The following is a 27,578-nucleotide window of genomic DNA, read 5'->3' on the forward strand; positions in this document are numbered from 1 at the left end:
GTGGTCTGCGGTTGTGACTCCGGTTGCACGTACTGCCAAATTCTCTGAAACGATGTTGGAGGCGGCTTATGATAGAGAAATGAACATTCACTTCTCTGGCAACAGCTCAGGTGGACATTCCTGCAGTCAGCATGCCAATTGCATATTCCCTCAAAGCTTGATACATCTGTGGCATTGTGTTGTGTGACAAACTGCACATTTTAGAGTGGCCTATTATTGTCCCCAGCACAAGGTGCACCTGTGTAATGATCATGCTGTTTAATCAGCTTCTTGATAATCAATCCACCTAACAGGTGTGGCATATGTTGGCAAAGGAGAAATGCTCACTAACAGGGATGTAAAGAAATTTGTAGCCAACATTTTTGAGAAATAATATTTTGTGTTTCAAACATTTCTGGGATCTTTTATTTCAGATCATGAAACATGAGACCAACACTTTACATGTTGAATTTATATTTTTGTTCAGTGTAGATAACATTGGGATGGTCTGGCTGGCTGGCTGCGACTGCCTGAGTAGTGATGAAAAGATGTCTTAAAGGAATGAAAAATACAGTAATATAATAAAAACTAAGTAATATACAACAAATCTTTTTTTTCATAGTCATTTCCTATTGATGTCTTCCCAATGTGGACCTGCACAGACAATGGAATATTTTCAATGTTTTGGCAGTTGAATGTTCACTATTTTTGGCTTTGAAATTTCCATTAAGTTCTAAAATAATTGTAACGTGATAACGCATTTAATGTAAAATAAAACATTGAAAACCATGATTATTTTTTTAGAATCAAACCAAATCTGAACCAATCTCAAAAAGCACTAATCGCTCCGCACTATCAGTGACTGACATAAGAGAAACTGCTGATGCACAACCAAATTACACCTTGTGTATTCTACTACTCTAACTCTCAACAGTAAATTGAGACCCTGAGTGACAACTGCATTTTTTAATGAATCGGTCCGGAGCAACCGCTTGCCAGTTATGCCTGGAGCTCGCCCTGTAGCTATCCAACAACAGATGGCACCAAATCTGTCACAAAATCTATTTTCTCTGCTGTATTGTACACTACAATCTTATTTCCACAGCAGCCATTCAAGAGTATAATATGAGAACAAGCCAGTCTGTCTCACCTTTTAGGAATTCAAGAACCAAAAGCATGGGAGGTCAATTCACTGCCTTGGCATTTGTTGGTGATTGAACCAGTGTGACCTTCAGCCCTAGGTCTCAGTGCTAAAGGAGTCCAAGGATGTGTCCGAAATGGAAACCTATAGAATTACTTAATTTTTCCGATGGAAATTCAGTTGTGGCAAGTCCAATACGTTTTTTACCGGCATGAGTGCATTTTTTTAATTATCATTTAATTTGTGACATTATCTTCTATATACACATTACCTTGCATAGTATTTGTAGCTGTCGTGTGAATGTTGCGCTTATGTCTTATGGTATCTTTCTCTCGTCTCTTGATTTTCTGAAGGTTACGACCGGAGTCTGTAACCTGATGACACAGTATGAGAGTAGGGCCCTAGGGAACAGGGTGACATTTGTGACAAACACCAAGCAAAATGTGTATTTTTGGACTTCACTCACACAATGACAAAACAATATTGCCACATGAGTTTGATTCAGTAAATACAATGCAGTGTTTAAAATGTTTATTCTCGTACATGTTTGCAATGACACATTTACGACAGTAAAACAGTATGTATATATTCCTGCTCACACCAGTCGACTTGCTTCACCTTTTCACTGGTTTTCAAAAAGAGCTGTTATGTTGAAGCAGCGTATTACAATTTCAGCATTGGCATGCGAGCCGCTTACATTTCTATTTGTGACACAGCATACACACAAGTTTAATAACGTATAAATTCTGAGTATGAGCCATGTATTTTTGTCTTTCCACTAAACCAACAAACCTGCCTTGCTCCAAATTAAAAAGTGTTCATGTTACTTTTACTTTGCAGAGAAGGAAAACCTCAACACTGAGAAGGCACTGGAATTTTAGTTAGGCCTGAAAAATATTTTTGGGGACTGTCAAAGTAGTACTGGTGAAGAGTCATACACGCACCCTGAAACATCTTAACACAGACGCCCGGTACAAGACCACAGAACTACTGAGCACAGCACAAACATTTAAAATACACAGACAGCGAAAATCATTGCAAGCACAGAAACACTATATCAAAAAGGCCAAAACATGTACTTTATTTTCTTTAACTTTTGTTCAGACATCTACTAAATCAGTGTCTCACACCCCACTTATCTGTTACTATGTCCCACCTGCACCCCCTAAAAACACATTTGTCCCAGTAGAGAAATGCTAGAACAATCAAAAACAGTAAAAATAGAAATTAACCCCCATTCCTGTAATAACTTCAGGAAGCCTGCTAAAATCACCTTTTCTTTAGACATCTAAAATGATTTCACACAGCATGGGAGATTTTAAAACAAAAGTTAGTGCATTTCATTCCACAACACCACTACCTGCTCATAGTTTAGCCATTAAATGGATGTAAAAATAAAAATCACAACAGGCCCAGTGATTACATAGATAACATGTTACTGCACTGCTAGCACCCAGGCAATGCACTGAATTCTCAAATCAGATATTGTATACTCAACTATTACATCAAAACATTTTAGGGGAACAAAAAAAGCAATTTTTTTTTTTTAAATTAATCAAAAAAAATATTTAAAAAAAATAGCGACATTACTTACAATACATTTAAAAAAAGTCAAACTGCATAACTCTCAAAACATTTAATCTAAATATGCTCACTAATACAGATCATAAAGAGAAAAAATGAAAATCGCAACAGTCATCTAACACAAACCAGACTAAAGACTAGCCTGCTAGGTGCAAAATTGGTACAAGAACATTCAGACCACTTATGAAAAGTGGCCTTCTCTCAAACAGGCCTACATTCACCAAGCCATGACTGGCCAATCCTGTTTCAGCAACATTTGATCTCCACTTCCCACACAGATTTGAGCAAGTTCCCAAAATTGTCTTTTTTGCTTGCTCGACTTTGGTCCGGATGTTCAATCCATTCATACACAAAAGGCTGAATTAAGAGTTTGTAAGAGCATAGAGAGAACAGATATTAAGATTGATGCCCCCCACATCTAGTCAACTCTAACATTTATATTTAAGACATCACTAAAGCAGGGGTTCTTAAAGTTTTTCAGCCTGCGACCCAAATTAGATTGTGTTTTTCTCACACTCATGAAAAGATGCACCCTTTTGGGGGCCCTAAGCATAATTTGGTTAGGTGAGAATGCCTGCCCCCCCCCAGACAGCAGAGAGAAATAATTTAGTTTAAATTACATTTCCTAAATTCTACACCTTTTGCCATGGGGCAGAGAGAATTTTGCAAATGTATAAAACATACTGCCATGGAATGGAGAGGAATCTGTGCAGTGTTATAGCCAATTTCCTGCTAGACTAATTCTACACATTGTGCAATGACTTTATGCCATGATAACATGAGATCCAAGTGAGAGTGATTAACCTCAGTGCCCTGCGTGCCTGGTGGGTTTCGCCCGTGCTAATACAAGTTTAGATAGCCGGCTAGACTAATTTACCAATCTAAAAAGTTGGTTGACATGGCTAAGAGTGACTGACAAGGGGAAAACTGCTTATGCACAACCATGTCTAAACTGTACCTTTTGTAATCTACTATTCTAACTCTAAACAGTAACTTGAGACCACCCAAGTTCCTAAGATGTTTTACAAAATAAAATACAAATAAGTGACATGTCGCGACCCACCATTAACATGTGAACGACAAATGCTCTAAAGTTTCCTTTTAGCAATCAATGGACATGTACAGAACTCAAACATAATTGGATATGCATTAAAATATTCAACTCTAAGAACCAAAAAGTGAAATAACCATTTAATCCTGGCGCAATCAGCGACCGACGTCATCAGCACTCTACCCAAACATCTCCAGAAAACTTGTTTTGGGACCGAGGCACCATTTCATTTTAACTTGAGGAAATACGTTCCTCATACGCTAGGAGCGTGTTTTCTGGACTCAAATGCTAGCCAGCTAGCTAATATTTAGAAAAACAAATGTTTGGCTAGTGTCGTTAACCCGTTTGCAATCCCCTTGGCTGTCGCTACCAAGCAACGCTATCAGTTGTGTTGTCATACTTTACCTAGGTAATATTGCGCGGGAAAAGGGCATGAACCAGACATTTAACATGTAGATGCATGACGCGTTCAGAAATCCATGATTAGGACTATGATCAGCATACTAAAACAGAATGAACTATTAAGTCTAGACACGGCCTTAAGAGAACATGAGAATTGAGTGTTCACTTGCTTCAGAATTCAGGCCCATTTTTGCGATTTTAAATGAGCAAGTTGGAATACGTCGAATGCCAGAGACCAGTTTCATGCTTGGGAAACCATTGCACTAAATCTGCCATTACTACTCTGAAATACCATCTAGCCTACTCTACATGATACAACCAACCAAAATGCTTGATAGCCTCCCCGGAGCCTGTTGCACAGATATGGTAATAGAGCATATTGAACTGACCAGATATCTGGGGTGGAAGGGTTTCTATTTGATTTTCAAGGTATATATCAATGCTGAACCTGCATTTGACCACATAGGTTGGGGAATACAATTGTAAAGATTAATACAATAGGTACAGCTTCTATGCAAGCCAAAACAAAAATATATAATTCTTAAATGGCTATGTACAACACTGTAGAATTCATGAAACGCCAGCCAGTTACATACACCGTTAGTGTCTAGGATGCGAGTGTCTCAATAACGGAACACCTAAACTAAGGGAAGACTACTCCTATGAGCCTTTACCCATGACATACACAGCCAAACATTTAACAATCTGTATGGAAGAGAGTAAATTAAGATAAAAAATATAACAATTCAGTTACATCAGTCTCACTATACAAACACCTCAAATTTGCACTGCTCAAGTATTCATGCACTATTATTGTAAAGTTTTCAATGCTGTACTTATGCAAGGGTGTACCAAAATCTTCCGTCAACCATGAAAAGAAATGCATCGATTTTAATTCACATGTCCGCACTAGTTAAAAAAAATATATTCCAGACTAAAAGCAGACATGTCTAAGATGGTTTCTTCACCTAAATGAATGTGCAGCTTGACTTGACAGGCTTCCCAACTCTCAGAACAACTCCTGAACCATGTGGCCATCGTCTGCTTCCAACCGTCATAAAAGCAAACTTCCACACAGTTAATGAACAATACCTTACTAACCCCTCCCTCAAATTCATTTTTTATAACGAAGTAGTATCAAAGCAAAGTTGTCATATCGGTGGATATCCACATCTTTTGCTTTGTTGCATATAAACTAGATTTGCTAACAGTTCAACTGTTGTTTCTTATTTTGCAACTACTGGTATTTTTGAGATACAAGGTTTTACTTACCATACATTTGTCCCCCCTCCCTCAAACCCCACTTTCACATAAAAATAAAATTCATAGATTTAGCGGAGGGCCCATTCTTCAAGCTAACCAAGGTGAGGCCACATGTCAGCATCTCACTGTTCTTTCAAACAAGTCTTTCAGTTTGTGTTTTGTGACTCATGTTCACCCCCACTTAAAATGATTACCGCTTTCAGTGTTTCCCCAAACAAAGGTCAGTGTGTGTCCGACTGAGCTCCAGGAGGGTCTTCTAGATTCGGAACGCACATGTTCTTTCATCCAATAATATATATTCATATATTTCTGTCTTTACATATATAGATCTGTTTGTTTTCCTGTTAGTCTGTTGGTTGTGGTTTAAACTACTTCGGCGACCGGGGTGGAATGTTCTGTTCCTTCCCACTCCGTCTAGCCCAGCCGTGGGGGGAGATCCGTCGTCTCATGGAGGCACCCCGCTGCTGATCCCGGTACTTTAGACCCATCCCTCCGGATAGGGCAGGGCCGTTACCCCCACGGTATGAGCCCAGGGGGTCACGAAGGGGCCGGCCTTCTCCAGACCCCTCAGGTTTCTCTGGCCTATCACCATTGCTGCTGCTGGAGGCTGCAGGCTCATCAGCCTTGTTGACACGAAGCTCCTGCAGGGGTTGGCTGGCAGAGGTGATGGGAGGGTTGGGGGAGGTGCTTGGGGCTGGGAGCTGGGTGGCTGGCCGCTTGCACATCTCAGCATAGCTCAGCTTCCTTGGCTCCTGGTTGGATGGTGAAATACAGACAGGAAACAGAATAGGGGGAGGAGAAAGAATAGGTAGAACAGCTTTTCGTTTACCTCTTTTTAACTGACATTATATCCAATGCATTATCTATCCAGTGAAATCAGCCAGGTAGTGAGTGAAGTCTTACCGGTGCAGTAGTGGGGGCAGCGGGGACTGGTGTTGTGGAGATGGACTGACTGCTGGTGGGGATAGGGGTGGGTTTGGTAGCAGCGGCAGGCTGTGATGGGGTTGGCAAAGAAGAGGGTGGTGTGGGGGTTGGAGCAGCCTCCCTTTGGACATGAGGCTCAGGCTTCTCCACCGGGTGAGCAACACTGCACAGACAGAAGAAAAGATTTCTATGAAGGTTTTTTTCCAACATTTAAATATCTTAAAAATCCCTACAGCACATCTTTGTGACCGTTAACCAGAGGAAGACTATACCTTGGAACAGGGGGCTCCACAACTAGAGGGGTGGGGGGTTTGAGGGCTGGCATGACAGGACAGGGCACGCTCACAGTTTCTTCCTGGGTACTAACAGGAGGGGCCACAGCCTCCTTATTCACCTCAGGCTGGACATGAGATAGGACAGTTGACTTGGAGGAAGAAAAAACATGGCATTTGGTTGAGACCACAAAAAGAGTGATTACATTTGAGTAATTTATGTGACGCGCTTATACAGAGCGACTTATAGGAGCACATTAGGGTTCAAATCAAATTCTATTTGTCACATGGACCGATTACAACAGGTGTAGACCTTAATGAAATTCTTAGTTATAAGCCCTTAACCAACAATACAGTTAAGAAAAAGTAAAACAAATAAAGAGCAGCATTAAAATAACAGTAGCAAGACTATATACAGGGATACCGGTTGGTACAGAGGCAATGTGCGGGGGCACAGGTTAGTTGAGGTAATATGTACATGTAGCTAGAGTTAGAGAGACTACGCATAGATAACAGAGTACCAGCAGCGTAAAAGGGGGGGCAATGCAAATAGTCTGGGTAGCCATTTGATTACATGTTCAGAAGCCTTTTGGACCTAGACTTGGCCCTCTGGTACTGGATAAGTGCCTTGCTCAAGAGCACAGACAGCTTCACCTAGTCGGCTCAAGATTAAAACCAGCAACCTTTCGGTTACTGGCCCAACTCTCTTAACCACTAGGCTATCTGCCGGATGTAAGAGTTGGGGATAAGTGGCCTGACCAGGAAAAACAATTATAACCAGTTTGTAAGCCTACTTGTTTGTGTCAAGAAGAAAAAAAAAAGTGCAACAGCGTTCGAGTTTCTCCTTACTTTGTCACTGGTCACCACCTTAACACCCCGCACCACATCAGACATGCGTGTCTCCAGCACGGGCTCTTCTCCCTGCATGCTGACCGCACACCCAGGCAACGGAGGGAAGTTGGAGGTTGCCAAGTCAAACTTGGGCTGTGGAACCTTAACCTCACTCAGAGGGATGGGCCTCTGTAAACCCACACACAAGAACACGTTTTTAGCTTCAATCCAACTGCGCTTGGGGTCAGATAGGGTGTAGAATACACGTGACAGAAGTGGAAATTATGAAAAACGTAACTGACCATGAGCCGCTCGTCCTCTCTCCTTCTGCGCATCCCTCGGTAGCTGCCTCTCCTACAAACATTATCACCAAGATGAGCATAAGGAGCCAAAGAGTAAAAGGCATTGTTGCTGTTCTGAGAAGGCTTTGTATGGCCAAAAAAAAACATGTTTGAACCCTCAGATCTCATAATCTTACAGCTCATCGGGTCAAGTGTATTGACTAGTGACTTTGGGGGGGATAGAAGAAAGTTTGAGCGAAAGAAAGGGAGGAGAGTGAAACCCAAAAGCCTTCATCCTACAACTTGGAAGCACCTCTATGCGCATTGATTTGTCATCATAGGGTCAAAGCCATCTGGTAAAGCCCAATTGTGATATAATGGCATTTCATGTATGAGCAGGTTGTGGGTGTGTACGTGCGTTGTCTGTGGAGACTGACCTGCCTCTGCCAGCAATGCCCAGGTCTCCGTTAGACATCCCCTCTGAAGCCAGTGGGAGGGTGTCCCTGAGGCAGTAAGATGCGAGAGCAGGGCCAGATTCAGGGGTGCTAACCAGGGGAGCCCCAGTCATGCGGGGTGGCTGAGGGCTGGAGGGGCCAGACAGGCCATCCACCAGGGGGGGTACAGGGGTCACAGATGGAGGTAAGGTTTCGTCACATGGCTGGGGCTGGCTCTTCACATGGTTCCTGGGGAAGGAAATCAGTCAGTCATAACTGGATCTCATTCTCACCAGGCATAACTGCTAGCTATCATTCAGTCTAAAGATACAATAACTTGATCACAAAACAGCTAGAGCTGTTCCAGTAAGATTCATGCAGATATGGAGAGGATAAGGACATTAAACATTAAGACAGTGAATATTGTAACTATGCTACTGTATAGAATACTAAGGGAAGGGTTTTCGTTTGCTAAGCACAGGCTGATGGAAATGAACTTTCTGCAGCTTGTAGTCAAGTGCAAACTTGAATTTAATCCCTGAGCTCTCGGTTTCATATACCGTTATTTGTGAGTTACGCTAGCTTTCTCAAATATCAGTTGAGGGTTGCCACAGTTCAAGGACACCGCACAATAGCATTAAAATGGATAGTTTCAAGTTGCATTATCTAGCTTGCTAACGTATATGTTTTAGAATGAGAATGGATGAAATGGAGGTGGGGAGGAGCATCAACTGATAACGTGATTGATATCTGTTTATACCTGAAGGCATTGATTACATTCTTTCTGGAATAGAGGGGGACACTGTGGGACAGGGGGAAGTAAAAGGCAACAAGTTATTCATGACAGCAGACCCCAAAAAACTACTAACAAATATAATTTGTCTTATTTTGTTCAGGAACATAAATATGAATCATATATGTACTAAATCACATTATCTGCTCAATTACAACAACCACCCCAGTGCTTAAAAAAATGGATACAGAATGTCAGAACACATCTAATTTTGTAAGGCTGTGGAGGAATTCAAATGGTCCACTTTTGATGGCCAAACACCTGTTTGAACCCTCAGATCTCATAATCTTAACGCTCATCGGGTCAAGTGTAGAGACTAGCGACTTTGGGGCGTAAGAGAGAGTTGGTAAGAAAAGTAGGAGGGAGGGAGGAGAAAGAAACCCAAAAGCCTTCATCTCACAGCTTGAAGCACCTCTATGCGCATCAATTTGTCATCATTGGGTCAAAGCCAATTGATAAAGGATCAAGTGGAAGCCGGATGGGGGTTCTCGCCCTGAGAGAAAACACCTACCGGTTGCTGTTGAAGGGCGATCGTCCGAGGCCCAGGGGACTGGTGCCAGTCTTGTAGTTTCCAGGGGTGCTGAAGCCATTCACAAAGCCACTGTTGGGGAACGGGGCCTGGATGAAAGAGGGAAGAAATCATGGGTGGCAATTTTGTTCACTCAGTGTAGCCAGTCAATGACAAAGGTAAATCACCTCAGTTATGACACAGCTCTTACAGGAACAGCTGATCCTGACAGTGCTACATTACTAAATGTCATGACCACTCGGACCCCAGATTGCAAGGTTAAGGGTGTGTGTGTTACAGCAAACGCATGGTATATTCATACCAGTCTGAGCAGGACATGTTGAGGATGACGTTCACCACGCGTGTTCCTAAATCACCTATCCAGACCCTCAGATCTCATAATCTTACTGCTCACTGGGGGGGGTAAGAGAAAGTAAAAGGATTTGGGGGCATAGATGAACCCAGAGTGGCTCGTCTCCCAGCCTGAAACCCCTCTATGCACTTTGACCTGTCACCACTGGGTCACATGTTTTAAGAAAGGAGCCATTTGCTGAAAACTGGACTCAATTTGATCTTTGTTCAGAACTGAGTAGCTACAGGTAAACCAACACCATTGTTCCCATGATAAGCAACCACCACACTCTCCATTACATGATCTGAATGGGCTGGTCATCCTAGGAATGAACACAACTCATAACCAAGTGTAAAACAATATAAGTTAGTCACTTTACCCCTATGTACAAATTACCTCAGTACCCCCTGTAAATAGCCTCGTTATTATTATGTAATTCTATTGTGTTACTTTTTACATTAGGAAATATTTTCTTAACTCCATTATTGGTTAAGCACTCGTAAGTAAGCATTTCCCTGTAAGATCTACTACACCTGTTGTATTCGGCACATGGGACAAATAAAATTTGATTTGAACAGGGAACCTCAATCATCTGGGCCTTACCAGTGGGGTCTCAAAATAAGGGGCAGGCGATGGGTTCCAGGTGGGGGGCACCAGGGGGTAGAGAGGGTACTGCTGCTGGGGGCTGAACACCTGCTGCATGTAGAGGTGTGTAGAAGTGTACTGGGACTGAGACTGGCCCTGCTGGCTGTACACACTGGAGTCCAGTGCGCTACGGTAGCCATTCTTTGCAAAGAATGTGTTGATGGCCTTGATACGAGCCTGGACAGAGGAAAAGAGAGCGAGACAGACAGGTGGGGCAGGGAGATGTGTGTGTGTGTGTGTGTGTGTGTGTGCGCGTGTGTGTGTGTGTGTAGAGGAATGCAAAGAGGGTGGGAATGGAGTACAAACACATGACATGTAAGTACAACATGCAGTCCATTGAATAAACAAATTCAAGATTAAAATAGGCTTCACATGATTGTCCCCACTCTGCCATTTACAGAGAGAAGGAAATGGAGGCTGTGTTCCTCGTTCCCCTCAGAACTCAATCTCACAGTCATTAGGTCAGTCACACTGCTGACAGGGGGAGGAATAGGTGTAGAGGGGGATGAATAAAACAAATAAAATAAAAAAATAAAAATAAAAAAAAAAAGGGAGAAAATGTCAGAGAGGAGGAGACGAAAGATTTAGAGAGCCGAAGAGGAGTCCTCCACAGTCACAGTGCTTCTGGGTCCTTGCAAGCACAATAATGATCAACACTGTGGGCTTTGCTTTTGCCGAAGTTTCATGCATTAAGCTACTTGATCTACATTTTTTACATTTTTGTCATTTAGCAGACGCTCTTATCCAGAGCGACTTACAGTAGTGAATGCATACATTTAATTTCATGCATTTTTTGTACTGCCCCCCCCCCCCGTGGAAATCGAACCCACAACCCTGGCGTTGCATACACCATGCTGGCATTGCAAATACAATGCTCTACCAACTGAGCCACAGGGAAGGCTAGCGCACCAAATCAAATTAAAGTTTAAGGTGAATTAATGACTTTGAAATTCACATTGTCAGTCGCTCTTAAATTAAGTAGGATCAAAAATAACTACTGCTAAAGAGTGGTTGAATGAAATGTGGACAATGTCATAACTTCTTGAATGTGGGAGATGGAATTCAGACTAATAGAACAGAGGGAGAGAGAAATGGCTTGCAGTCTGGCTGGCAACGCCATCCTTACCGGATCCTTATGCAGGCACAAACTCAAGGTGACCTTGCTGTAGTGTAGCCACAGCTCAGCCACAAGCTCCTAGCAATGAGACAGCAACACCCTCTAGAACTCACTGACGTGACCTCATAAAAGCTGACTGCAGAACAGTGAGGGAGGTACAGCACTGCATTCCCCCAACTCCTATCAGCTGATATCAGAGCTGTACAGTTGACTTAAGTTACGCATTGCCTCCCCTTGACTAAATGAAATCTGATCAAAGAAAAGCATGTTTTACGTGAGAAAAGACACATAAAAATGTACTAACCATGATGGGTTTTCCCTGAAATGTTTTCACTTCTTCCCTTAGATATCTGTGGGCCTGAGGAATGATAAGCGAGAATAAATAAAAGTACATTTACATTTGAGTAATTTAGCAGACGCTCTTATATAATGAGTGCATACATTTTCTCCCCACAAATCGCACAAAAAAAAGAACTTTGAATGAGGATTTGGAATTTGCAAGTCATTTTCACCGACTACGGATAGTTGTGAATAGGGCTGGTAATGGCCAGGGACATCAAGATACTTGGGTGTCGATACGCTATGTATCAATTCTATATGCACTGTGATTCTATATTGCGATTTGACCTTCCAAACATTTCTCACTATGGTCTGCTGCAGGGAGACAAGCGAGAGCATGAGAATTTGTTTTGATCACTCATGGAAATAAAGTGCTTAAAAGACAGGGTGAAAAACACCAGTGTTTCAGCACAGGTAGTGCTGACAAGTGTGATAGAAAATTACACATTTACCTGATTTGTTTGATATTAATAGTTAGCAATTAATACTTAACAAATAGGATATTTCTGGCCTGTTAGTGCCTGTTTTTACAGTCTCCACTCTAGTTCCCTGCAGCTAATCTAGGTGTATGGTCACTAGAGATGGCTTGAGCTGACAAATGAGTTAAAGACTGCATTACATAGACAAGATGTGGTGGGTGTATCCGAGAGATAGCAAGGAGGAGTTTAGAACAATTCCTCATTGTCTCAATTGTTCTTGCATCTGGGAAACTAAGCCAGGGTGGGGTTAAGACAACAACCCACGTGCAGATAACAGAATGAACAGAATGAACCCAGAGTGCCTTATAATGCTCCTTGGTCTGCATGGGGGGGCGGGGGGGTGAACCATCCATGACTGAGCATTGATACGTCAGATATAAATTCAGCCCCAAAAAAAACATCCTCTCACTGTCAACTGCATTTATTTTCAGCAAACTTAACATTTGTATGAACATAAGATTCAGACATGTGACTAACAAATTGAATAATGTGTCGCTGAACAAAGGGGGGGGGGGTCAAAAGTAACAGTCAGTATCTGGTGTGCTGCATTAAGTACTGCAGTGCATCGCCTCATGGACTGAACCAGATTTGCCAGTTCTTTGCTATGAGATGTTACCCCCACTCTTCCACCAAGGCACCTGCAAGTTGCCAGACATTTCTGGAGGGGAAAATGGCCCTAGCCCTCACCCTCCGATCCAACAGGTCCCAGACGTGCTCAATGGGATTGAGATCCGGGCTCGTCGCTGGCCATGGCAGAACACTGACATTCCTGTCTTGCAGGAAAATCAGCCATACTGCTCGCTCTGTGCGTGGTGGTATTGTCATGCTGGAGGGTCATGTCAGGATGAGCCTGCAGGAAAGGTAGCACATAAGGGAGGAGGATGTCTTCCCTGTAACGCAGCATTGAGATTGCCAGCAATGACAAGCGCAGTCCGATGATGTGGTGACACCACTCCAGACCATGACGGACCCTCCACCTCAATAAATAAATAAAAATAAATAGATCCTGCTCCAGAGTACAGGCCTCGGTGTAACGCTGATTCCTTTGACGATAAACGCAAATCCGACCATCACCCCTGGTGAGACAAAACCACAACTCGTCAGTGAAGAGCACTTTTTGCCAGTCCTGTCTTGTCCAGTGACGGTGGGTTTGTGCCCATATACGACGTTGTTGCCGTTGAGGACCTGCCTAACAGGCCTACAAGCCCCCAGTCCAGCCTCTCAGCCTATTGCGGACAGTCTGAGCACTGATGGAGGTATTGTGCGTTCCTGGTGTAACTCGGGCAGTTGTTGTAGCCATCCTGTACCTGTCCCGCCGGTGTGTTCTGATGTACTGATCCTGTGCAGGTGTTACACGTGGTCTGCCACTGCGAGGGTGATCAGCTGTCCGTCCTGTCTCCCTGTCTTAGGCGTCTCACAGTACGGATATTGCCATTTATTGCCCTGGCCACATCTGCAGTCGTCATGCCTCCTTGCAGCATGCCTAAGTCACATTCACACAGATGAGCAGGGACCCTGGACATCTTTCTTTTGGTGTTTTTCCAGAGTCAGTAGAAAGGCCTCTTTAGTGTCCTAAGTTTTCCTAACTGTGACCTTTATTGCCTACCGTCTGTAAGCTGTTAGTGTCTTAATGACTGTTCCACAGGTGCATGTTCATTAATTGTTTATGGTTCATTGAACAGAACAAGCAATGGAAAGTGTTTAACCTGTTGGGGCTAGGGGGGCAGTATTTGCACCGCCGGATAAAAAAAACATACCCGATTTAAACTGGTTACTACTCTTGCCCAGAAACGAGAATATGCATATAATTAGTAGATTTGGATAGAAAACACTCTAAAGTTCCTAAAACTGTTTGAATGGTGTCTGTGAGTCTAACAGAACTCATATGGCAGGCCAAAACCTGAGAAGATTCCATACGGGAAGTGCCCTGTCTGACAATTTGTTGTCCTTCTGTTGCATCTCTATCAAAAATACAGCATCTGTGCTGTAACGTGACATTTTCCAAGGCTTCCATTGGCTCTCTAAAGCCGCCAGAAAGTGGAATGGGGTGTCTGCTATCTCTGGGCAAAGAACAGCAGCAGAATTTGTAAGTGGTCAGCCTGGGGACAGTGAGACTGAGATGTGCGTTCGCGAGACTACTCAATTTTTTTCTTTCAGCCTTTGAATGAATACAACATTGGCCGGTTGGAATATTATCGCTATTTTACGAGAAATCGCATAAAAATGGATTTTAAACAGCATTTGACATGCTTCTAAGTACGGTAATGGAATATTTTGAATTTTTTTGTCACGAAATGCGCGTCAACCTTCGGATAGTAACCTGAACGCACGAACAAAAAGGGAGCTATTTGAATATAACTATGGATTATTTGGAACCAAAACAACATTTGTTGTTGAAGTAGAAGTCCTGGGAGTGCATTCTGACGAAGAACAGCAAAGGTAATCCAATTTTTCTAATAGTAATTCTGAGTTTAGTGAGCCCCAAACTTGGTGGGTGTCAAAATAGCTAGCCCTGTGATGCCGGGCTATCTACTGAGAATATTGCAAAATGTGCTTTCACCGAAAAGCTATTTAAAAAAAAAAATTAAAAAAGAATAATAAATAAAAAAAAAAAAAATCGGACATATCGAGTGCATAGAGGAGTTCTGTATCTATAATTCTTAAAATAATTGTCATGCTTTTTGTGAACGTTTATCGTGAGTAATTTTGTAAATTCACCGGCAGTGTTCGGTGGGAATGCTAGTCACATGCTAATGTAAAAAGCTGGTTTTTGATATAAATATGAACTTGATTGAACAAAACATGCATGTATTGTATAACAATGTCCTAGGGTTGTCATCTGATGAAGATCAAAGGTTAGTGCTACATTTAGCTGTGGTTTGGGTTTGTGTGACATTATATGCTAACTTGAAAAATGGGTGTCTGATTATTTCTGGCTGGGTACTCTGCTGACGCAAGCGTCCCACCTAGCCCATAGAGGTTAAATAAAGATGATTGTTTGAAGAAATTACCAAATCTCTCTCAGTTCTGAATTTCCACGACACTAGTACTAGCTAACACTACCTAGCAACAACGATACTGGAGTCAAAGTATCGATATGATCCACAAAACTATCGGGATACGCAACTATCGATTTTCCCTATCACTAGTTAAGAATGTGAAACACTACCTGCTGTGCATCAGTGTCCGACCGGAAAGTGATGTACCAGTTGTTGTTGGCCGCAAATTCAACACTAAGCACTTCGGGGCAGTTTTCATTCTTAAAGAGGGTCTCCACTTCCTGAAGGAAAAGGAAATAGAGGGTTTACAGTTCCACAACAAAATAACGATATTTGTCACATGTAATGAGCTAATGTCTACACAAAGGAAAATTGTAAAAACATGAATTCTCCCATTTGGTTACCTCCACCGGTGTGGTCTCGGGCACCTCCCTCAGAATGATGATGCAGCGCTTGTGGTTGGGCCGAACCCTTTTCCCACTTTCGTCAACTTGTACCATGGGCGAGGCTGAAACCATACACATCAACCAGGGGTCTAATTAACGCAGGATTTTGCATTTTTCAAGCCGGAAAGGAAAAGTCAAAGGCAGAAAAATGAAATACAGTTAGGGTTCATGCCAAATCATGAATGTAAAGGGACTCATTTCGCACTTCATACATTTGCAATGGAGTTACACTTCACCCGGATGAAATATCTTTGCTCTCTTCATTGGATCACCAGCACTCTGACTGATGTGAAGGCTATTTTTCTCTGGGAGTTTCTTAGGTAGCCAGTTAAAATGCAAGATTAATATTTTGCTTGAAATTAGGAAATGTAGCTGGCTGCATTCTATGAAAGCCATGCATCATCTTTGCAAAAAACCTTGCCTTTTCATTCTAAGACAATTTGGCAGCAGACTTCTGAAAGCTAATGCGACCCCTGAACAACGTGTCAACAGAAACATCATCCACTAAGATTAACTAGAGCCTTTTCCAATAATGACACTGAGGACTATTTTCTCTCCTTTGAGTTTGCTCCTGAAGCCAGGTTCATGGCATACTACCATTTGATTTACACAACATGCCTACCACTTTGAAGATGCAAAATATTTGTTTAACAAGAAAAAAAAAAAAAAAAAAAACTTGAGCGTGCACAACTATTCACCCCCCCAAAGTCAATACTTTGTAGAGCTACCTTTTGCAGCAATTACAGCTGCAAGTCTCTTGGGGTATGTCTCTATAAGCTTGGCACATCTAGCCACTGGAATTCTTGCCCATTCTTCAAGGCAAAAATGCTCCAGCTCCTTCAAGTTGGATGGGTTCTGCTGGTGTACAGCAACCTTTAAGTCATACCACAGATTCTCAATTGGATTGAGGTCTGGGCTTTGACTAGGCCATTCCAAGACATTTAAATGTTTCCCCTTAATAAACCACTCAATTGTTGCCTTAACAGTATGCTTAGGGTCATTGTCCTGCCGGAAGGTGAACCTCCGGCCCAGTCTCAAATCTCTGGAAGACTGAAACAGGTTTCCCTCAAGAATTTCCCTGTATTTAGCGTCATCCATCATTCCTTCAATTCTGACCAGTTTCCTAGTGCCAATGAAAAACACCCCCTCAGCATGATGCTGCCACCACCATGATTCACTATGGGGATGGTATTCTCAGGGGGATGAGAAGTGTTGGGTTTGCCCTAGACATTGTTTTCCTTGATGGACAAAATGCTCAATTTAATTCTCATCTGACCAGATTACCTTCTTCCATATGTTTGGAGAGTCTCCCACATGCCTTTTGGCAAACACCAAACGTGTTTGCTTATTTTTCTCTTTAAGCAATGGCTTTTTTCTGTCCACTCTTCCATAAAGCTATGTAGAGTGTACGGCTTAAAGTGGTCCTATGGACAGATACTCCAATCTCCACTGTGGAGCTTTGCAGGTCCTTCAGGGTTATTTTGTCTCTGTTGCCCCTCTGAATGCCCTTCTTGCCTGGTCCGTGAGTTTTGGTGGGCGGCCCTCTTGGCAGGTTTGTTGTGGTGCAATATTCTTTCCATAAAAAAAAAAATGGATTTAAATGGTGCTCTGTGGGATGGCCAAAGTTGCAGATATTTTTTTAATAACCCAACCCTGATCTGTACTTCTCCACAACTTTGTCCCTGACCTGTTTGGAGAGCTCCTTGGTCTTCATGGTACCGCTTGCTTTGTGGTGTTGCAGACTCTGGGGCTTTTCAGAACAGGTGTGTGTGTGTGTGAGATATATATATATAGTGACACTTATATAAAGTCCACCTGTATGCAATCTAATGTGACTTCTGAAGGTAATTGGTTGCACCAGATCTTATTTAGGGACTTTATAGCAAAGTAGGTAAATACATATGCACACAGGACTTCTCCAATTTTTTTTTTTTTTTAAATTTCACTTCCCCAATTTGGACTATTTTGTGTATGTCCATTACATGAAATCAAACTAAAAAGCTATTTAAATTACAGGTTGTAATGCAACAAAATAGGAAAAACACCAAGGGGGATGAATACTTTTGCAAGGCACTGTACTACCTTGTTGTTTTAAGTTTGACTACCACAATTGGCATTATCATCCCTCTAAACAATTATAAATTCATCTACTGGTGGCGTTACAGCCATCACATTGTTACTTCTACCACAAATCTCGTTCCCAGCCGTGTATCAACATCTGGTAAGAGCCTTTACAACTTGAATGCTAAGTGTCCTTAGGCTGGCTAAAGATCCTGCAATCTGAGCTTGTTTCAGACCATTCTTGTAGCAGGCTACAGCTATAAGACTATCCAGACAGGCCATTTCATCAGTTCTCCCCACTCCCACAGGGTTAAAGACGTGGGTTTGTACCTCGTAGCACCTCCAAAATCAGGTCCATGTCAGTGGTGAGGACCTTCACACCCTCCATGCTGGCGATGGTCCAGATGGGGACAAACTGGTCACTGTCCATCTGGGACATCAGGTACAAGTCCTTGGACAGATTCTCTCTGAAGACAGACAGCAACACAGCATGAGAAACCAAAAAGCCATGTCTGTTACAGCCTATGGGACGCAAAGATATCAAAAATCACATTCATATGTCCATTTTTCTTTTCCTTGTTCCCCTCAGATCTCATAATCTCACGGTCATTAGGTCAGTCACACTGTGCTGACAGAGCTAGGGGGAGAGAGAGGAAGAGGTGTAGAAGGAGTAGGAAAGGTAGAGAGTGAATAGATTGAGAGATATGAGACGGATAGCCCTCCAGTCACAGCGCTCCTGGGTCCTTCCAAGCGCGATGCTGATCATCACCGGGGGTACAAATCCAAGGTCTACTCAATACACTACCACACCATGTAGAATTTCTTAGTTCAATGAGAGACATTTCAATTCTGACTGTATTTAAGTTAAAACAACCATCTGAAATAGGCTCTCAAAAGCAGTTACTCACCTGGAGAAGCAGAACTCCAGCTGTTTCTTCAGAGACTCTCTCATGCTCACCTCTGAGAGGGGCTGCTTTTCCTCCACTGCACAAACAATTTCAGATCAAAATGAATGTTTGACTCTAGGCTGCAATGCTACAAGTACCAGCCCTTCTGCATAGGAAAGGTTTGCCAAAGCCTTACATCTCGGATCATTACTATTGGCAATTGTTATGACATTAATTGATGTAACACTCAATGACAATACTTGGTGAAAGGCAAAACTGAGAAACGTAATGCATCCAATTCCCTTCAACGCCAGATCAGAGCATGGCATCTCAAAAGCATCTGACCAAAGGACTGCTACTGACCTGCTGACCCAGTCACAGTGTCATAGAGGGGGTACCCCAGCTCAGGGGGGTCCATGCCGTTCACTACACCCTCTGTGGGTGCAGGGGCACTGCTGTCCGAGGAGGGGTCTAAATACCCCGTGCCATACCCCTTAGCCCCAGTAGGAGGGACCTCTGAGTAACCTGGGAGGAAGAGGGGAGAGTCATGTGGTTGATAAGAGTCTGAACAGAGAAAGAGACTGTCAAGGTTGAACCAGGGAGACTATGTAATCCAGACTCATAACAGAGCTTGGTTTTCAGTGCCTCCACAGAGCAGGGTTAGGATCATCTCTGGCCTTGATTAATAGTCCTTCCAAAAAGGGCCATTGAGCCCTCTGAACTCTGCAAATCAAGAGCCGAAAACCACGTGCTTAACACTACGTGTACAGAATTTGAGAGAAATCTGTTGAAGCCATTTCTCATCTGGTGACAAATCTATGAAGGCCTGTGTATACATGTAGTGGTGAAATAAAAACTCCAGGGTGCATTTAATTTGGCCCGCACCCTCAGTGACATCAGCAGAGTTAGGGGTCATCTGGAGCAAGTAGGGGCCCTCTACGCCCTCATCTGGGACTTGGATCTGGGGCGCAGAGATCTCCTGCCAGACTTTGGCATTGGGGTTCAGGCCTGCTCCCTTTGTGGTTACCTGTGGGATGAAATGCACAAACTCCTTAAGGCTGCTGTAGGTGTCCGGCAAAGTCAAAACATCTATTTAGAGCACATACATTCAGATTCCAAAGTTGCATCATTTTCAAGACATCCAATGCTCTCTGTCAAACACATTATCATATACCATTAACAAACATAATCAACCATAGGCTACGCAAGTCTATTTGGAGTGATGCATTATGAATGCGTAATTTTCAAATGGTCAATGTTCCACATAAAAACACATTCCAAGGTTTATAGGTAATCATTTTACTATTAGAACAGGGAATGAATTGGAGAAAAAAAATAGAAAAAAAATAAATTGTCCAGCTAATGAATGGACTAAATTTAAAGGAGGCATTATATGTCCTGCCAGCCAGGACTACACAGGTTCTTGTGCTTTAAGATTCGGAAAACAATTGCGACATGTAGCCTACTAGCTACAACTCCATTTCTTAACTTCTTTGGGAACAGGGGGCAGTATTGAGTAGCTTGGATGAATAAGGTGCCCAGAGTAAACTGCCTGCTATTCAGGCCCAGAAGCCAGAATATGCATATAATTAGTAGATTTGGAAAGAAAACTAAAGTTTCCAAAACTGTTAAAATAATGTCTGTGAGTATAACAGAACTCATATGGCAGGCAAAAACCTGAGAAAAATCCAACCAGGAAGTGGGAAATCTGAGGTTTGTAGTTTTTCAAGTGATTACCTATCCAATATACAGTGTAAATGGGGTCAGATTGCACTTCCTAAGGCTTCCACTAGATGTCAACAGTCTTTAGAACGTTGTTTCAGGCTTCTACTGTGAAAGGGGAGTGAATAAGAGCCGTTTCAACCAGTGGTCTGGCTGAAAGCCATGAGCAGTTGATCACGCGTGGCTGTGAGCACGAGCGCCATTCCCTTTCCTTTCTAATGACAAAGGAATTGTCCGGTTGAAATATTATTGAAGATTTATGATAAAAACAACCGAAAGATTGATTATATACGTCGTTTGACATGTTCCTACGAACTATAATGGAACTTTGACTTTGAGCACCCTTTGTGCATTTGGATTACTGGACTAAAAGCGCAAACAAAAAGGAGGTATAGGACATAAAGATTAACTTTATCGAACAAAACTAACATTTATTGTGGAACTGTGATTCCAGGGAGTGCATTCTGATGAAGATCAAAAGGAAAGTGAATATTTATAACACTATTTCTGACTTTTGTTGCCTCCACAACATGGCGGGTATCTGTATGTCTTGTTTTGGTGGCTGAGCGCTGTACTCAGATTATCGCATGGTGGGCTTTCACCGTAAAGCTTTTTAGAAATCTGACACAGCGGTTGCATTAAGGAGAAGTGCATCTATAATCCTATGCATAACACTTGTATCTTTCATCAAAGTTTATGAGTATTTCTGTAAATTGATGTGGGTCTCTGCAAAATCACCGGATGTTTTGTAGGCAAAACATTACTGAACATAACACGCCAATGTAAACAAATTTTTGGATATAAATATGAACTTTATCGAACAAAACATACATGTATTGTGTAACATGAAGTCCTATGAGTGCCATCTGATGAAGAACAAAGGTTAGTGATTCATTTTCTTTATTTCTGCTTTTTGTGACTCCTCTCTTTGGCTGGAAAATGGCTGTGTTTTTTTTTTGACTAGGCGCTGACCTAACATAGTCATATGGTATGCTTTCGCCATAAAGCCTTTTTGAAATCAGACACTGTGGCTGGATTAACAAGAAGTTTATCTTTAAAATGGTGTAAAATACTTGTATGTTTGAGGAATTTTAATTAATTAGACTTCTGTTTTGAATTTGGCGCCCTGCAATTTCACTGGCTGTTGTCGAGGTGGGACGCTAGCGTCCCACATATCCCAGAGAAGTTAAGTTTTATACTTTGCATGCTCACCAATGATCTAAAGCACAACGTTATTCCCCGATTGCAACTATTGATTATCTAGAATGGATCCCTATACAGACCAAACATTTCCTCCCAATGTTGTACTGACTCGCTAGCTAACCGATTCAATTGATGTAGCCAGCTAATCCAAGACGGTCCTCACTTAAATAGAAAGTAAAAAAAATGTACAATGGGTGGAACTCGACAACATGGTACAATTCACAGTAGGACAAATACCAAAACTGCAAACAGAGCATGCTACAGTGAAGGAGCTTTCATGAGTACTCAATGGATTTTTCATTGGTTATGGTACTGTTAGACTCCGACCTCTCCACAAGTCACGTCCCGACACACTTCGTCAAAGACGGAAGGGAGACACCCAACCCGCAGTTTTTTTTCCTGGTTCAATAAACTAAGCAGATCAGACCCAGCTGCTATCGCATTGGTGTCTAGGCGAGTCACTCCCTTAAACCGACCACCCCACCGATGGTAAACGGCGTGAGTGAACTCATTTAGCCACCATCTTTGACTTTGTGCATCACCTCTCATTCACACATTCGTCTCCAAAGAGTCTCGCAATTGGTCGAAGCGTCGCTTAAATCATAACACTCATTCAACTCTTCCGCTACCTACCCTCTGCCGATAGAACGATGAATGACCACATATTGACAGGCATACATGCCGCTCCTGCAACATGTATACGCTGGAGGTCAACCGACAATGATTTTTCAACACCGATACGAGGACCCCCCAAAAAAAATCTACCAAACTTTTATTTATATATAATGACAACAATACTGAATGAACAGTTATTTTAACTTGATACATAAATAAAATCTATTTAGTCTCAAATAAATAATGAAACATGTTCAATTTGGTTTAAAGAATGCAAAAACAGTGTTGGAGAAGAAAGTAAAAGTGCAATATGTGCCATGTAAAAAAGCTAACGTTTAAGTTCCTTGCTCAGAACTTATAAAAGCTGGTGGTTCAATATTCCCAGTTAAGAAGTTTTAGGTTGTAGTCATTATAGGAATTATGACGCGTCGACTTTCTCTAACCATTTGTATTTCATATACCTTTGACTATTGGATGTTCTTATAAGCACTTTTAGTATTGCTAGCCTAATCTCGGGAGTAGATAGGCTTGAATGTCAAACAGCGCTGTGCATCAAGCATTGCTAAGAGCTTCTGGCGAACGCAGTAAAGTACTGTTTGAATGAATGCGTACGAGCCTGCTGCTGCCTAACACCGCTCAGTCAGACTGCTCTATCAAATCATAGACTTAATATAATAAACACAGAAATACGAGCCTTTGGTCATTAATATGGTCAAATCCGGAAACAAAATGTTTATTCTTTGTGAAATACGGAACCGTTCCGTATTTTATCAAACAGGTGGCAAGTATAAATATTGCTGTTACATTGCACAACCTTCAATGTTATGTATAATTCTGACAAATTAGTTCACAGTTCGCAAAGAGCCAGGCGGCCCAAACTGTTGCATATACCCTGACTCTGCGTGCAATGAACACAAGAGAAGTGACAATTTCCCTTGATAATATTGCTTGGTAACATGAATTTCTTTTAGCTAAATATGCAGGGTTAAAAAAAAATACACCCGTGTATTGATTTTAAGAAAGGCATTGATGTTTATGGTTAGGTACATTTGTGCAACGATTGTGCTTTGTTAAATCATCACCCGTTCGGCGAAGTTGAAGTAAGCTGTGATTCGATGGTAAATTAACAGGCACCACATTGATTATATGCAATGCAGGACAAGCTAGTTAACCTAGTAATATCAACCATGTGTAGTTAACTGGTGACTATGTAAAGATTGTTTTTTTAGTAAGATGAGGTTAATGCTAGCTAGCAACTTACCTTCGCTCCTTGCTGCACTCGCGTAACAGGTGCTCAGCCTGCCACAGTTTCCTTGTGGAATGCAATCGGCGTCCAAAATTGCAGATTACCAATCGTTATGAAAACTTGAAATGGGCCCTAATTAAATCGGCAATGCCAATTAAATCGGTCAACCTCTAGTATACGCTGCAGATTTATAATCCAAAGAACATAAAATAGCAATCATTGTAGCGCAACCAGGAATAACATAAGTACCAATTTTACAGCATTGGCGGATAACCTCGTCTCAGAGCAAAACTTATTTTACGATACTAAGATCCGTGCCACTCCATTTAGTATGATATGTTAGGTTACATTTAATTTGCCTACCAATTTAATAGAGCTCGCCAGCTTGTAGTCATAAAACCGGGAAATGTTACCTTGTTCATTCACGGGGAAAGACTAGGGTTTGGAATAAATACCAAAAATAAGGTCTGAGGTTTACACAGGCTTAGATCTTATACGTTTTGTTCTATGAGCTAAACATCATGTTAACTGACTGATATTAATTATTTATTACAAAAATGCTTCAAATTCACAAAAATGTACATTAGCTGAGCAAATTCTCATAGAACAAAATGTATAAGATCTCATGAGGCTGTTTACCACAGGCCTTATTTTCGGCATTTAGCCAAAAACCCTACAAAACCATTTGTTTAGCCATTACTATTGCTCTAAAGCGGTCGTGCAATATAATACGTATTGTAGGACTTACAGTATGTTACGAATTGAAATGCGTACAATGCTTTACAAATTTGCAATACTTATGAAATTAATTCCCATTTGTTGTTGGTAGTGTTAGCTAGGTGGCTAATGTTAGCTAGGTTAGGTTAAAGGGTTAAGTTTAGGGTTGGAAGGTTTGGCTAACATACTATGTCCTTGCAAAGACGCTAAAAAGTAGTAAGTACTTGGAGTTGCAAATTACCTAAAATGCTGAAGTTGTCCATAACACTCGATCAAATTATCGAAATGTATTTATAAAGCCCTTTTGAAAATCAGTCGACGCCACAAAGCGTTAGACAGAAACCCAGCCTAAAACACCAAGCAATGCAGATGTAGAAGCATGGTGGCTAGGAAAGCAACCTTTAGGTTGCTAGACGTTAGCATTATACGCCCACCCAGCTTTAGTTTTTTCCTTAAGTAACCAATCGTCTTATCGAACATAATTTATAACACTAAGCGGGTCAAATAATGTAAGCTAATGTAACATACTAAATTAAGTGTAACAGATTTTAGTAACAATGTTTTGCTCTGAGACCAGGCTGCGGAGGAGGTCAGGAAAGCAAAGACGCCACATAAATAGCATCAGTTAGGTCAGAGGGCATCAAAACATGATTGAGGGAAAGGGTTGAACCAATGATTTATACACCATTGGGTTAAACAGAATCCTGGTCTGAGAAAGTAGGTCAACGTCTGACTGAGCCACAATTCTTATCCTGTGGAGAGCCAACAAGTCTTCAGGTCTTAGAAAAGGTTACTCAACACAGGAATATGGTTCACTGAACGACCTCAATCACCACACCTGCATATGACCCTCTCGCAGAGTGGCGGTACCAATGAGACCAATTGGGTTTTTTAAAACCTGGGTCTCCTGCATGTCACAAGACTTTTAGCTCAGGGAGCCAACAACTCTTTTAGGTCTCAGGCAAAGTTAATCATCACACGAGTGAGGTTCACCGAACCACTTCCATTTTAATATAAGAAAACAATTGGTCCAACTGAAATTGTACTTCCACTGTCAACCTAACCCCTCTGAAAGACAGGGTTTCGAGAGGTGTGGGAGGCTGCCACACGGAGTTGTGGTGGGTGAAGTGACATGCTCAAGGGAACAACAGCAGGCAAGTGCGTCTAGGATTTGATATCAACAACCCTCTGGTTGCCAGGTTATTTCTGCCACACTTTTCCCGTCCACTACACGAACAGCCAAAGACAAATACAATGAGTAGATTTTTGCAAGCAATTCAGACAATGTGTGACATTGAAAGGGGGATACCTCGTCAGTTGTCCAACTGAAACGTGTCTTCCGCATTTAACCCAACCCCTCTGAATCAGAGAGGTGCGGGGGCTGCTTTAATCAAAATCCACGGAATCGGCACCTGTTGATACCTAACCCAAGTACTGAAATTGTAATTGTTCTCACTCCTGGTCCATGATATTGTCAAACACACATATATATACACACATACATATTTATTTATTTTTACAGAGAAGTGAAATATCCCAGTGCCATAGTGAAACAACTTCAACCTACTGGGTTTCTTGGAGTAAGTATTATTACTTGGCCTTAGTTATTTAAACAGCCCAGAGGCATACTGTCAGGAAAAACTGTCTGGCCTTAGGAATAAGCAACGACAGAAGTGGACGATTAGCCTAGGGGCTAACTACTGAATGCATGACTATCAATCTACCTCAATGAGGCTTGGCGAATAGATGTGAAAAGCAAAACAGTATAGGCAATAAAGCTTTACAGGGTAGCGGAACATCTCAGCCTATATACACATATACTGTAATTTACATTATTTTCTACGTACGAGCTTGTTCATCCTAAGGTTTCTTCCTCCCCAACGCCCAGAGTTTCTTCTGGCCACTTTCTAGTAGGTTTAGGCCTAGTAGGTTTTGTAAACTAAACATTACACCAATCAAGAATCAGTTTCACCTTCCCCCCACGGGTGAGGGTATCGTTGGACCTTCAACCACCACCGAAAATGTACATTAGCTAGAGTAACAAGATACTACCGGCATGAAACGATGCAAATTGGAAGAAACCAACCAGTTGCATGTCTAACGTTAATGTTTGCATTAAACATATTGTAAATTAACGTAAGCCAACAGTCGCAAGCTAGCGTTACCCAACTAAGTTAGTTGTACCATCGTCTTTGGCTGTACCTACTGTCTAGGTTGAAGACCTTGCCTACTGCCTCCTACCCAGGCACCACCAACGAGCAAGCATGAATTAGCTAACGTTTGCTAGCCATGTTAGCTAGCAACAATAAACTAAGCTAGTTACTGTACCTAGCTAAGTTAACGTTACATGGGTTAAACCAACGACGTTACACTCGAACTTTGGTTACACAACGACGTTACAGTAGCGTTTTATTGGATGAAATGTAGTTACATGGAACGACTAAGCTAAGGCTAACGATACCGCCAGGTGTTTGCTAGCTCGACTAGCTGCAAAACTAGGTACTAGTAACGCGGCTAAGCGAGTTACATCATTGGATCTAACACGTTAGTTAAAGTTCAACTAGTCGACCTACTAGGCTTGTTAACGTTAGTTTGTCGACAAAAAAAACTGCTAGCTATCGTTAGTTACCGTAAAGTGTACTTAGAGGTTACACGCCAGACTGGCAACTAAGAAACACGCGGCAGAACCTGCCAAGGCAAGTGTCAGTCAACCGCAGACTGTTTTATGGAATTGCAGTAATGTTAGCGCAAAATGATGATTAGCTTCAAGTTAATGTCACAAGTACAGTGAAATGTCTTTCTTGCAAGCTCTAAAAATGAACAATGCAATAATCAATGGGGGACTTGAAAGATTTTTGGGGGGACAAGTTAGCACAAGGCCCAAACTTACCATTCCGCCTTGATCTTTCGATATTATCTCCCCTTGCTCACGTTCGTCCGATCCCGACTTGACCTCCTTCTGCTGCACCAGACACTGTACCGAACTCATCCGGACCGCCCTGACAATCCAATCCCACCCCCACCAGTCCCCCCCACGTGAAAGCAATCACTCGCTGCTCAACTTGCGACGTTTTGTAACGGATTGTAATCAATGGAGCAAATGGCACAATAAAAAGGAAATAGAATAATCAATCGTCTAGTATTTTTCGGTTACAAACCACATCATTCTCATGACGGCATAACGTTACACCTTTCGAAGTTTAGCTAAGCGCCGCTGACAATTCTCCGCGTGTTGAACCAACAGACAACTTGACCTTGTCTCTAGTGGGTCTCATGCTGCTTTCATA

General features: G+C 42.0%; 1 protein-coding gene across 3 annotated transcripts; it reads right to left on the reverse strand.

Annotated features, from left to right (window-relative positions):
* Nucleotides 1-1,636: 1,636 nt before the first annotated feature.
* LOC106565589 (la-related protein 4) lies at nucleotides 1,637-27,578 on the reverse strand. 3 transcript variants are annotated; one of them, XM_014132876.3, is made up of 17 exons: nucleotides 27,182-27,578; nucleotides 19,674-19,815; nucleotides 19,152-19,313; nucleotides 18,810-18,885; nucleotides 18,232-18,368; nucleotides 15,799-15,902; nucleotides 15,565-15,675; nucleotides 11,882-11,935; nucleotides 10,419-10,637; nucleotides 9,467-9,573; nucleotides 8,923-8,964; nucleotides 8,166-8,411; nucleotides 7,750-7,801; nucleotides 7,466-7,636; nucleotides 6,617-6,744; nucleotides 6,324-6,507; nucleotides 1,637-6,172 (listed from the first exon to the last, which is right to left on the reverse strand). In XM_014132876.3, the coding sequence occupies exons 1-17, from the start codon at nucleotides 27,278-27,280 to the stop codon at nucleotides 5,789-5,791; spliced, it is 2,418 nt and encodes an 805-aa protein (XP_013988351.1). In that variant the 5' UTR covers nucleotides 27,281-27,578; the 3' UTR covers nucleotides 1,637-5,788. The 3 variants fall into 3 exon arrangements, with proteins under 3 accessions (XP_013988351.1, XP_013988350.1, XP_013988352.1); XM_014132875.3 differs by having other exon boundaries at nucleotides 6,617-6,768; XM_014132877.3 differs by lacking the exon at nucleotides 8,923-8,964 and having other exon boundaries at nucleotides 6,617-6,768.

The sequence above is a fragment of the Salmo salar genome, chromosome 12, assembly GCF_965601325.2.
Source record: "Salmo salar chromosome 12, fSalSal1, whole genome shotgun sequence".
Lineage (NCBI taxonomy): Eukaryota > Metazoa > Chordata > Actinopteri > Salmoniformes > Salmonidae > Salmo > Salmo salar.